Source organism: Lissotriton vulgaris, chromosome 7 (assembly GCF_964263255.1).
Source record: "Lissotriton vulgaris chromosome 7, aLisVul1.2, whole genome shotgun sequence".
In the NCBI taxonomy this organism is placed as follows: domain Eukaryota; kingdom Metazoa; phylum Chordata; class Amphibia; order Caudata; family Salamandridae; genus Lissotriton; species Lissotriton vulgaris.
In genome coordinates, this window is record NC_141695.1 from 1,198,493,799 (window position 1) to 1,198,507,109 (window position 13,311).

The 13,311-nt window shown below is 45.2% G+C and overlaps 1 protein-coding gene across 1 annotated transcript in view; it reads right to left on the reverse strand.

The window, feature by feature from the left end:
- The window catches only part of LOC147703161 (active breakpoint cluster region-related protein-like), a 372,854-nt gene that overhangs the window by 243,136 nt on the left and 116,407 nt on the right, over positions 1-13,311 (reverse strand). Inside the window, exon 9 of the mRNA XM_086931703.1 lies at positions 2,644-2,756. Within this exon, the coding sequence (XP_086787829.1) occupies positions 2,644-2,756 (113 nt within the window). The remainder of the gene's footprint in view (positions 1-2,643; positions 2,757-13,311) is intronic.

Sequence of the window (13,311 nt, forward strand, 5' to 3'; positions counted from 1 at the left end):
TTTTAGTGGCAGTGTTTTGCCACTAAACCGGCATTCATTTTAACGCCGTTCTTGATAATATGCCCCAGAGTTCCTTATAGACTTATGAATCCTACACAAAGCAGTAAAATCGCACACCAAGATACCCTACACCTAAGAATGTTCACCAGAGAAAAACATCCTTATAGGGACAATTATACTATTAGCCTGTATCGTAGAGCCATCATCAGGATTCTTGCAGGCAACTGACATCTGTTGACTTTCAACTATCTTTTTATTTAAATTTGTAAAGTGTGATGTACAGACTAAACTTCATCTAGGACCTAAGGAAATGATGGAAGCTGTTGGCCAATAATATGACATCTCCTGAAATCTCATGTTTGGCTAGCATACTGAATTACCACCAATGCCCTAAAAAAGCAACCACCTATTAGCAATTCAGCCTGAAAAAAAACTAGAAAGGGCACTAGTAGCAGAGTTAACTGCTAACAGGAGGCACAAAGAATGACACACCCAGGTCAGCACCAGCAATGACACCTCCAACCCTTGACCTGGACTTATCAGTCTTCTGTCCTCCCAGGGAAGATCCACTCACCCTGTCAATGTCATCAAGATCAGTGCACAAATGGCTCCAAACGTACAACATACTCAAACAGGAAAACTGCCATTTAGTAAAAGTTACAGAATATTGGCTTGAAGCCAATGCACCCACTATCTTAGATAAATCACTACAAAAATAATTTATCAATTAGTGAATCTGGTAAAGGTGGAGTAATGGCAATTATTTATTTAGAGATTGTTGGTTGTATCACAATAGCAGACTTGAGCTAACACTCATTTCCCCAGAGCCACATTGTCCCCCCCTCCTGATAACTGCCTGCCACAGACCATGATGCATTGCCTCCTTCCTTGAGAAAATCCTTGATCTATCCCTAGCTTCTCAGATTATCATCCACGGCCCTACACACAAGGTACAAACATCGGATGTAGTCGACCACCTGGGTTCGCCAGAGTTCATCTAGTTAATCTTCAACCAGTAAATCTGGTCACATCCTGGACTTAACTTTCATCTGTGGTTTTAACGCATTAAAACTGGATGCCCAGGCCAGAACATCATTCAACCACTTGTTAAGCACAATCAATATTCACTTGAAAATAAAGGCTCCTATCTGTCCGGACTCGATTGAACATAGATACCCCAGATAGTTAAACTCTACAATCTGGTAATAACTTGAGGTTCCCCACACTCAGGAGAGGTTAGTCCTGAGTAGTGTCTTGATGCCTTAGATACCAGTGTTCTCCAATATAGTTTAAATAAGGCAAGATCCATACTTGATTTTCAGGTTAGCCACTGACTGCGTAAATGATCCTCATTTAGTTCTGTTGTGTGGAAACATATCTTATGTGGATGGTCTTAAAATTCTCTTTGGAATGGATCAGGCTGTCGCAGATCTATGAAGGAGACCATATTGTACACCAACATCACCCAGAGCCTTGACAAGTTAGCCCGGATATAAAAGCAACAAATAAGGTGGGCAACAAGTGATTTGCAATACAGTCCTGTGGGTTGAAAAGACTAGGACATAAACTATAAAATTGCTGCAATTAATCTTCAGAATCCAATAATGTAGGATGCTGCAGTGTAAAGCCTCTATAAGGCAATATCGCAAAGTGTGCCTAGAGAGAGTGTATCATGTCGCATGAACTGATCAGACAACAAACCAAACCAAGAAGCTGACTCAGATCTTCAAGAGGTATTAAACCTGAAACAATCATGAGTTCTTCACTTTCCTCATTCCAACTCTGTGACAAACTTTTATCCTTTACTGTGGCAGAAATTGAGAAGATATGGTACACAAAGAAGAACAACCTACAAAACAAAACCCATCAGCCTGGTGATGCCCACTAGGACCGAGATATCCCAAATCTGATGTAATGGGTAACTTGCCCAACTCCCTGAAGGACCTAGAAACATTCAGCTTCACACCCTATTGTGGCTCAGGTACAGTAATTTAGGATGACATTGGCAACTAATGTCCAGGCCTTATCCATCAAGTATATGCCTCCCTTCAAAAGGGCTCAGTACTGCAAGGCTTTAAACAGGCAACAATAGAACCCCTGCTAAAAGAAATACCAAAAAGCTCTAGCAGATTTGTAAGAATATGCTAACTACCACCTTATATACAGTCTTTCTTTCTCGGGTACTCGAGCTGGCATGTGGACTGGTCTCAGGTTGCCAGGTACCGGAGTATATTTCACTTACTTTGTGGGTGGCATTAGAACAGGTTTAATCTCCGCCAGCTCTGGGCAGGTATCACTTAGCCAGGTTAGTTTTGAGCAGGTCTCGCTCACTCAGACTAGTAGTGAAGAAGGTCTCACCACAGCTAGCACCGGAGAAGGTCTCTCTTACTCTGGATCATACTGGACCTCCCAGTTACCCTGGCCTCCAGGAAAGTAGGTCTCACTCAGCCAGAATGTCACAAGGACAAGTGCCATTCACCAAGATAGGTAGCAGTGCACCACTGGCACCCAACAGGTTGGTACCACAGCCTGGCACAGGGAGGATCTAGCTCACGAATACAGATGGTGAAGAAGCCCTCATTATGGCTGATGCATGGGCAAGCCTTGCTTACCCGTGCTGGCAGCGGGGCATATCCCACTCACCCTGGCTTGAGCTTGGCACACAGCAGGACGTCGCTGAAGAGGAAAAGATGGCGCAAATGCCGACTCCCATCTGAAACATCGATGAAGAAGCCATCCTTCACAAGATTCCGCTTCTGTAAGTCAGGCAAGAAAGATTATGGATGATATGTAATAATATACGGAGGGTGGCAAAGATATAGAGAGAGCAAGAGCAAAAACAGCTAAATATGGGAAACACGTATTTACCATTTTTAGAGAAATTCTATTGTACAGGTAATACAGTGGAGGGTCATTGGACATGAACTTATAACAGGCTTCAGATTGTCTGCCTCCACATGAGTGCCTCCATTTCTATGCAGCATACCATCCTGTTTTATGCAAACAGGGTAATACAACCTGCTCTGGCATTCCTGTGGCATGCAGAATCCTTCAGGATAACAAACGATGACACTGGAACTTATTACCGCAAATATTCCGTTGTTCTTGTATTCCTGGCAAGCTCTTGTGTGTTTCCCTAACAAATGATGGTGATGGATGGAAGTGTGCATGTATACATGTCTGCATGCGTGTGAGTAAGGGTTACTGTGCTTAATTTCAAAGATGTATGGATGGTAAAAAACGTGTTCAATAGCAATCTGTGCACTACTGGGCAATCGACCACTACCCGAATGAAACTGAGGTAGGAACCAATGTCTACAGTGATCTGACCGACTCACCCAAGCATTGATAATTATTGTGATGTTACTCCCGCTACTGATACACGTATCTCCTGTGTGTTAGCTTGGCTCGTCTATCTTTCTGATTGGGACTCCATTTTCTTTTTCGTTCTTTCTTTCTTTCTTTCTTTCTTTCTTTCTTTCTTTCTTTCTTTCTTTCTTTCTTTTTCTTTCTTTTTCTCTATCGCTTTCTTTCTTTCTTTCTTTCTTTCTTTCTTTCTTTCTTTCTTTCTTTCTTTCTTTCTTTCTTTCTTTCTTTCTCTCTTCCTTTCTCTTTATCTTTCTCTCGTTCTTTTTCTTTCTTTTTCTCTATCGCTTTCTTTCTTTCTTTCTTTCTTTCTTTCTTTCTGTCTCTCTTCCTTTCTCTTTTTCTTTCTCTCTTTCTTAAAGAGCGCTCAACCTGAAGGAACCTTGTTTATGCAACTGCATTTGGCTCGGACATTGGCTGAAGGCTTTACATCGTATTCAAGAGGAACCAGCATGTTACATGCGGTTAATAAGTTACACAAACCTTGCACATGGCGCAGCAAGTATAACACCATACACAGGTTTTACATAATGAAAAAGGTATAGGGTGAGCAATATAAACGTGTCACAGTGCATCCCGCTCGTCAGCAATAGTCCCCCGGCAGTCTCATTTTATGATAGGAACCGAGGATGTTAACCAAGATGGAAGAAAGTGGCATGTAGAGAGAAGTTAAAGGGACCAGGCAGTGAAGACCCAGAGGGATGGAGCTGTGGAAAGGGTTTCACGCAGCAGAGATCAGGAAGAGGACAGCCGAGAAAAGAAAGGTCCGGGGACAGGAGCAAGCCCTAATTAGATATTCAGGGGCAGATTTACAAGCCCCCTGCGCCACCAGTACGTCACTTTTTGTGACGCACTGACAGCACGTTTCACAGCCCCATATTTACAAGGACAAGAAAAGCCACCCTGCCTGACTTTTCCTGTCCTTGTAAATACGACCCCTTTACGCGCAGCACTTTGAGTTAAAGGGGAGTTCCATGGGTGTTGCTGTGGGTGTTCCCACGCAACACCCATGAAACCAGACACATTTCCAGATGTACAAGGACTCGTAAATCTGGAAATGTGTGTGAATGCTATGCCTCCCCAGAGGAGGCGTAGGGAGGCGCACGAGGAGAACAGTTTTAATTTCTCCTTGTTTTTTCCTCTTGCAATGCGTGCAGCATTCTACAGCACGCATTGAAATAGGAAAATTCATGTAGTGATTGTTTTTGTGCAGGAAGGTGCCTCCTGCTGCACAAAAACAATCTCCCCACCACGCAGGCATCCTTGCACCATGGGGCAAGGGTGCCTGCGCCAGCGCATGGCTGCAGTATGTGCGCCAGAGCAGGGGGAAGCACATAGATGCAATATATTGTTGTAAATGTGTCGCATCCCTGTGCTTTGAAAGTGATTCAGTGCAGCACAGCCAAATGGCTTGCGGAATGCACTGAGTCACTTTCATTAATAATAATAATCTTTATTCGTTTTTTTAGCATTTGCAAAACCATAAAAGATGTCATAGTATACAAACATTCACAGTAAAAAAGTACGATTGAATATACAGTTAAAAAGTGAAGATGCCAACAGTTTACGTGAAATATAAATTGATCCTTTGTTTTACAGATTGTTTCTGTGCCTCATAATGCACTTTAGAAAATTTAGTACATGGTACACAGTGGATTCAGAGTCCAAAGATTGGAGTGCCAACATAGCTGGGCGACATTGTCTATAGCCCCATTTTTTTAGTAAAGGGATAAGCCATATTTTTCGGTGGGTGTGGAAAAACTTGCAAAACAGTATTGTGTGCATGGTGGTCTGTTGAGAAAGATCATCGCATGGACACGGATCCATCTGAGTTTTCCAGTTATTTTTTTCCGGAAATGTCACTAATCTGAAGAAAAGGTTCATTCTGAACCTTGTTAGGAGCATCTTTTCATATGCGGTGATCTCTAAGGTCAAATATAACTGGATTTTCGGAGACTGCTGTATCATAATTGCGTGCAAAACAGATTTTTTTGCGATCAGCGAAGACAGCCTCAGGGATTCCAAGTGGCTCAATGCAGTTTGGTTCAGTTCTTTTTTGGATATATCTTTTAGATTTTCTGGTTTATAGTAATATTGTTGTAGGCCCAGGTCGGAAAAGAATTGTCTTACATAGGAGAGCCAAGCTATTTTGTGGGCGTGGTCCAACTCCATGGTGTCCTGTAGGATGCTTTTGGTCAGGCTATTTTTTTCCGACAACCAGACTCGCCTCCAAAGCAAAAGAGGTTGAATTTTAATTAAATCTTCGATGTAAGAGATTTCCAATTCTATGTGTGAGGCATAAGTAGAGGTGCCTCGTGGAGTTGATAAAAGGAATCTCATGAAGATATTTTCCTCTTTTTGTATATAGCCAGTGGGTATATGTCCCCAGATCCCTGCACCGTATAGTGCGATGGCTTGGCATTTCGCAGCATAAATCTGTAGCAGTTCTACTGGAGGTCTTTTTCCAAGTTTGTTTGAGAATTTCATCAACGCCATGATTGCTCGTTTAAATAGATGTCTCCTGGCCTCAACCGCCGCTTTCCAGTTTAGGGCGTCATCTATCATGATCCCTAAATAGGGATATTGTGAGGTCTTTTCAATTTTTTGATCTTTCAAAAAAATGGACTTAGTTGCTTTTCTTGGTCCGCCAACTACCATGACAAAAGTTTTTTTGATGTTAATGTGCAAGTCCAAGGCACCCATAAAATCTGCATATTTAGATAAAGATTTCTGCAGTTCGATGGGGGTTCGAGCTAAAATGACTGCGTCGTCCGAGTTAAGTAGCGCGGGGATCAAGCGATCTTTTGCTCTGGGGAGGTCCCTCCCCCCTCTCAGCATGGTCTCTTCTAGGCCGTTGGTGTACAGAGAGAAGAGGAAGGGGGCCAGGACACAGCCTTGCCTCACTCCCCTCTCTACTCTGAATGGCCTTGTAAGTTCCCCTCTTGTCCCATACCTCACTCTCGCCGTGGCTTCACTGTAAAGCTCCCTTAAAAAGTCCAAGAGAGGAGGATCTACCCCCATTGCGCCCAGCAGTGACCAAAGCTTAGCATGCGAAACGCAATCGAATGCGGAGGACAGATCCACATATACCATGTAAATGGCACCAGGTTTAGCGTGGGTGTATTTTGATGTTAACAGGCTTAGATTTAGGGCCTGTTCGACGGTTCCAAAGCCCTCCCTGAACCCGAACTGTAGGTCCGAGAGGATGTTTTTGTCTTCTACCCAGTGTTGTAGCTTTTCAAGAAGGACTCTGCCCACTACTTTGCCCAAGGAGTCAAGGAGCGAGATTGGTCGGTAACACTTAGGGTCTTGTCGATCCCCCTTCTTGAAGATTGGGACCATGGTGGAAGATGACCATGAGTCTAGCAGGCCGAGTTTCATTGTTGCCATACAAACTCTTGTGATTATTGGTACCCAAAGGTCCGGAAGATGTTTAAATAAGTCGACTGGGACCCCGTCAGGGCCGGGGGCTTTCCCACTCTTGCTAAAGGATAGCGCCATTTCGAGGTCCTGCAGATCAACCTCCATTGGTATAGGATAGGCTACTGGATTGATGTTAGACTGGGGTTCTTCGCTAGTGGGTGTCAATTTGAAGATTTTCGAAAAGTGGTTCACCCACGTGTCCTCATCAATAGCCACGTCGATTTTTGGACCGTTGGAGTCGGTTAGAAATGGGGTTTTAACTATTTTCCAGAATGCCTGGCTGTCTTTCAGAAGTGCACTCTGGTGCAGAGCGTTCCACAAGGATTGTTTTAGTTCTTTTTTCCTTGTTTTTCTGGCGGTATTATACTCCCGTCGAAGAGCTTGGATATATTTGTTTTGGCTATGTTTGGATTTCCGAGAGCTTTCCTCAGATTGGTCTGCGCTTTGGTACAGTCTCGGTTGAACCATCCTATGGAGCTGTTTTGATTAGGTGTTTTGGTTAGCAGTTTTTTAACTTGTTCTATTATTATATCGAAGTTTTCCAAAATTTGATTTGGCTCCGCGTGAGGGTCAAGACAGATCAAAATGTTATTATAGGCAGATGTTATTAGCCGTTTTGTGAGAATATTGGGGTCCACTTTTTCCCATCTTATTGTAAGTCCGTTACTTTTACCCAGTTCGAGCCTATTCTGCGTTAACGCGGTTGCTATGGTTGCCATCAATATTCTTGGTTGGTTTGTTTGAAGATTTAGGCTTAGGGCGGAGTGATCGCTGAGATTATTTTCCAAAATTTTAAAGTTATTGATTTGACCTTTCAAGGCTTCTGCGACTATTACATAGTCCACGGTAGTCTTGTGGCCCCTTCTTCTGTAAGTGGGTTCTAATTTATTGTTTGACTGTTGGATGGGGTTTATGATTTGCAAATCCAATTCAGAAAAAATTTTGTTCATGGCTGGCCCTACTCCTGAATGGATAAAGTGGACTAGGGAGTTGTCATGTTCGTCCACCATGCCACAGGTGTCGTTGTTGGGGCAGGGATGTAAGTTAAAGTCTCCTCCCCAGATTATGTGGGCATTTTCCATTTTCTGTTTGGAGTGGCAATGCTCAGTTATTTGTTCCTGAATTAGGGAGAGAACGCTCAAGAAGTTATCATCCTCTAGATTGTTGTATATGTTGATTATTGAGATGAAGAGTTTTTTCCCAATTATGAAAGTGAGGATCTGGAAGTTCGATAGTAGATCTACCTTGAAGATCTTCATGTCTGAGATTGTATTTGCCAGGTAGATTACCAGTCCCCCTTTAGGTCTACCTAAAATGCTGGGAAGGGCGGGGGATGTAAATGTCCTGTACCCTGCAAGGTGAAGGGGCGTCGTTGCCCAGGTTTCTTGTAAGCAGATGATTTGAGTGTCCTTCAAGAAACCGGCGGCCGAACCGTCCTCAATTTTATTTCGGAGGCCAGCCACATTCCAGAAGATCACAGAAAGCTGAGTGGATATGTTGTCTGAGGCAGCATTTTTCATTTGTGGAGGGGCTGGGATGGAAATGGAAGGGGACAAGATTATTTGTGAGGGCTCCGGGGATGTGATTGTTGGTCAATCGACCATTTCCAGGCCGCTAAACCGGTTTGTGGTTGGTATGCCTAGCCAGTTTTGCCCATTGATGGTATCTCTATAGCTGGTCCGTATGGTTGGTGGGGTGGCCTCTCCCACTGCTCCCAGTTTCTAGGTCTATTTTGTGGGCCGGTAAGCTGCCATGGGACTTCTCTCTGCTGGTAATTCTGGTTTACTGGCCACCAGGAGTTATCGGGGTCATTAAGTCGCGGTAGTAGTTTTGGACCAGTGACGTCTAATTCCCACGGCTGCGGGATTGGTTTCCGCCAGATGTTATCAGTGTCACGTATGTAATTGTTGTTATTATACCTTTTTGGGTAGAAGTACGACAAAGATCTTGTTGCGATCCCCCCTGAGGTGTTATTATATTCCCAGGAGCAGATGTATTCAGCTATGCTGGGGTCCTCAAACGTGATTACTATGCAATCTCCCCGGATGGTTTTTTTTCTATGGCCTACCCATGAGGTCCGGCATACTGATGCTATTCTGCTTTTCCAGGGTGGCGGGACGGGCGGTTTGTATTCAGCCAGTACTGGACTTTGTTCTTTAACGACCAGTTGGGTTCCGTCCCCTCGCCTGTAAGTTCGGGGAACCCCGTCATGACTACCACGTATGGAGATGCCTCGGGAGGCATATTTAAGGTAGGTCTTTGATCAGTAGTCCCTCTCGGGGCTCCTTTTGTTTTTGGAGGATTTGTGTTTGTTATGGCGGGGGTTTTAGGAGCGGGTGTATTTATGATTGGGGTATTTACTGTTGATGTCGAATGGGAGTTAGTTTGTGGGGGAATGGTCAGGGGCTTGGGAATTGTTTTTTGTGCAGTGGGAGGGTTTGTTACTGTAGGGAGTTTTACTGTAGTTTGTTTTTTGGTCTGTGAAGGAGGTAAGGTTACAGGTTTCTTAAGTACAGATAGTGTGGTCGTGGGATTGGGGGCTGGTTTAGGATGGGGTTGTGGGGGTATAGGTTTGAGAGAGCCAGAAATTTGTGTTAATTGACTCTCAATATTGCTAAGTCTTGATTCTAGGGGACGAATATAAGAATTTAGGAGGGAGGCTATCTCCTTAATTAGCCTCGCTGATTCTCTTTCTCTACCTGATTGTTGTGGGCTTGGAGGATCTGGGATTGATGAATCTTGAAGGTCGTGTGGTAAGTGATGTATTGTTACGATATTATTGGTTGGGGGGGCAGAGTGATGGGGTAGCGCTGCCGGGTTTGTATCACCGACCAAGACTATGTGCTCCGTCGCTTTGATGTTTTCGGTATGCTCTGGGTTTTTCCTAGCATTCCTTTTCTTTATGGCACCCTCCCGCCTCCCTCTCATTTGCCTTATTTCTTCAGGAGTTGGGTCAGGGAAGATGTCAGGGGTTTTTTCTAAGTCGCTCTCTGTAAAAGTTACAGAGAGTTGGGAGGCTGAAAGGTCTACGTTGTTTGGAAGACTAAGTCTATTTGCGGTCGCCGAGGTTTGGGTTGGCGCTGACTGTACTTCTGGGGTTCTTGCGGTTGCTAGTAACCCCATTGAGGATCGGCGTGCGATTGCAAGGTCGGTTGAAACTCTCCCCTCAATTAGACTTATGCTCTGGTCGATGAATGTGTTTGCTTTGGCCAGAAAATCATCCATTGGACCTAACAGTTTTTCTCCTATCCCGTTCTTTTTAAGTTTTTTCTGCTTGCTAGATCTCGTATTCATTTTTCAATGTTTAATTGTTAAGAGATCTTTCTGAGTTGTCTGTCGTGATTATAGGAGAAGTCAGAGAAATGATAGATACCTGTATTGGGACGACCAGGATGTAGTGCTTAGGGGGGTGGGCCGGACCGGACTCTCACGTTCTCGAACGGCCTCAAACGGCCCGCTCTTTGCCCGGTCTTCGTCCCGCGGTGCGCGTTCCAAGTATCGCTTTTAAGGTATAGTAGATTGTAGGGGCGTGGCTCTATGAGGGGGCGCGGCTCTCGCGGGAAGAGGACCGGCTGGAGCTGTTGTTTGCTGGTCCTCGCAGTCCCGGGGCCAGCGCCTCACCCTCCTCTGCGGCGACGCAGTGATTTCTAGCTTCCAGCAGCGCAGGTATGCGGTGATTGAGCTACTCCTGTAGCGCAGGCAGTCTGATGAGGGCTCCAGGCAACAGAAACAACAGTTTTGGTTCACAAGTGGCCCCACTTTCATTGTAAATCTGCCCCTCAGTGTCTGGTAGAAGCAGTCAGGGAAGAAGCGTCGCGAGGAGCGATCAGAAAAAGACTTAAATAAAAAATATCTTTGAAAGAGAAGGGCCTATAGTTTGGCCTTGAATATGTAATGTAATGTAATGTATGTATACTTGTAAAGCGCACTGTTACCCCGTTACGTGGCGTCTTGGCGCTGTATACCGCTGGGAAACCCGTCCTGGCTTTCCCTGTGAGAGGGCACCCCCAAGGTGAAGCCAGGCATCCCCAGCGCTGCTAGGGCCGTTGCGGAGATTAAGCAAGCTATTGCCCAGAGTTGCAGAATGGGACCCATGGTTAGCGTAGGCACCTAGGCGAGAATTATCGAGTCCGCAGACATTGACCCAAGACCCTGCCGTGTCGGGAATTGAACCCTGGTACCGGGCCGACCTCTGCTTCAGGGTCTGCTGCTTCTAACCAGTGAGCCACACTTCTCCACTCCAATATAAGAGGTGAAGTATTTAAAACCTCAAGTTAAACCCCATAAAAGAGAGAATTTGTACTTCTTTCAAACTGCAGCTCAGACGCCAATATACCTCCCTGTTTAAATGAAGGAGCAGGAAGATTTCAGACCTGCTCTCGCCAACCACAAATGCTCAGATTTATTTATACCATTTGTAAAGCGCGCTGTTACCGAGCGGTGTCCTGGTGCTGGAATGATATCTCCCCAAGGTGACAGTCCGGTTCTAAAGGCCAAAAAGCCAGGTTTTTATATTTTTCCTGAAGGCCATCAGGTTGGTACTTTGCTTCAAGGCCAAGGGCAAGGCATTCCAGGCTGTGGAAGCTCCAGAAATGAAGCTTCTGCCTCCCCATCGTGCTTTCCTAATCCGAGTTGTCTTCACTAGTCCTTTGTTGGCCGACCTCAGCTGTCTGCCTGGTGTGTACAGTTGGAAGTGCCGTTGGAGAAAAGATGGACCGAGTCCATGAATGGCCTTGTACACAATACAAAATGATTTAAACATTATCCGTTTGCGCACCGGAAGCCAGTGCAGTTTCCTCAGTTCCTGTGCCACCGGCGCAAACTTGAGCAGACCCGTAATCAGACGTACGGCCGCATTTTGCAGCACCTGCAGTTTATTGAGCAGCCCCTGCTGGGCTTCCAGGAAGAGACTGTTGCAGTAGTCAAGGCGGGAGAGCACAAGTGCTGTCACCACCGTTTTCCTTCTACTGTCCGGTAGTAAGGGAAGAACCTTCCTAATAGTTTTCATAATCCAGAAAATGGAGGAGGTTAATGCATTGACTTGCGGTTTGAAGGATAGTTGACTGTCAATAAAAACTCCCAGGTTCTTTACCTTCGTTGCCGTAATAGGTGGAGCTCCCATATCGTCGGGTCACCACTTAGGGCTCCAGAAACTAACATCAGCACCAAAGAGTAGAACCTCGGTTTTAGAGGAGTCCAATTTTAGGCAGTTACCTGCCATCCACGTGCTAACAGCAGTCATGCAGTCCTGGAACCTGGCAGCTATGCCTTCTTCTCTCCCCGGGAGCTTAGATACCACGATCTGAGTATCATCTGCGTAAGATGTTAATTCAAATCCAAATGACCGAATCACCGGGGCGAGGGAAGAGACATAAATATTAAATAAGGTGGGGCTAAGGGAGTTTGAAAGGTCTAGACTCAAAATCTACCAGGACCACCACCTGGACCCTATCGGCAAGGAAAGATTTCAAAATGCTCAGGGCCATCCCCTGGATCCCGCAGCCTTCTAAACGATCCACCAGGATGCTGTGGTGGACCGTGTCGAAGGCCGCTGAAAGATCGAGGAGTACCAAAGCTGCACGTCCCCCTGCATCCAGCGCCTTCCTGATCTCTTCCGTAGATTTGATCAGGGCAGTACTGTGACCTTCCCTAAACCCGTGTTGGACTGTGTCCAAACACTGAGAGGTCCTGAGAAAGGCACAGAGCTGTGAATTCATAACCTTCTCTATAAGTTTAGCTGGCAGTGGCAGCCTAGCTATGGGCTGATAGCTATTGGGGTCTGTAATGTCGAGAGTAGGTTTTTTAAGCAGTGGGGCAATCAATGCTTGTTTCCAGCATGTTGGATATTCTCCGATGTCAAACGTCTGGTTAAATAGGTGCGCCAGAATACACAATATAGGGGTGGCTGCCAACTTTGCAACTGACAGGGATCTTGAGGCGAACCTGATTTAGTTGCATGCAGTAATTTTTTTATCTCTTCCGAATTCACCGGACAGAGCTCAGAGAGTTTTGCCTCGTGTGGATTGACCAAGAGGGTCCTGTGCGTCCCTTCAAGAAGAGTCAACCACACTTGGTGCTCAAGTGCCGTGAAAATCAGTTCCACTTTATTTGAGAAGAACTTGGCGAGAGTCTCACAGAGTTCCAGACTTGGAGGAACGATCACTGATTTAGGAGTGACCAAACTGGTGACTGTGTCAAAGAGTTCCCTAGTAGAGTTCTTGGCTCCCTCAATCCAATCAGTAAAATATGTGCCTTTGGCCTTCCTAATCATTTCTTTGTAAATCCTTTGACTGGCTTTGAGCTTAATTTTGTCTGCCTAAAGGTAAGCCGTATGCCAAACTCGCTCTAATTTTTTACAGATCAGCTTATATTCTTGTAGCTCATTGGAGAACCAGGGAGCAGATGGTACTGTACGAGTGGGGCAACAAAGTTTAGGCTGAGCTAAGATGGTACATGCTCGATCTATCCAGTCTGTGTACCTCTCTGCCGCTTGATTTACATCTGCTGGCAGAGTGATCATAG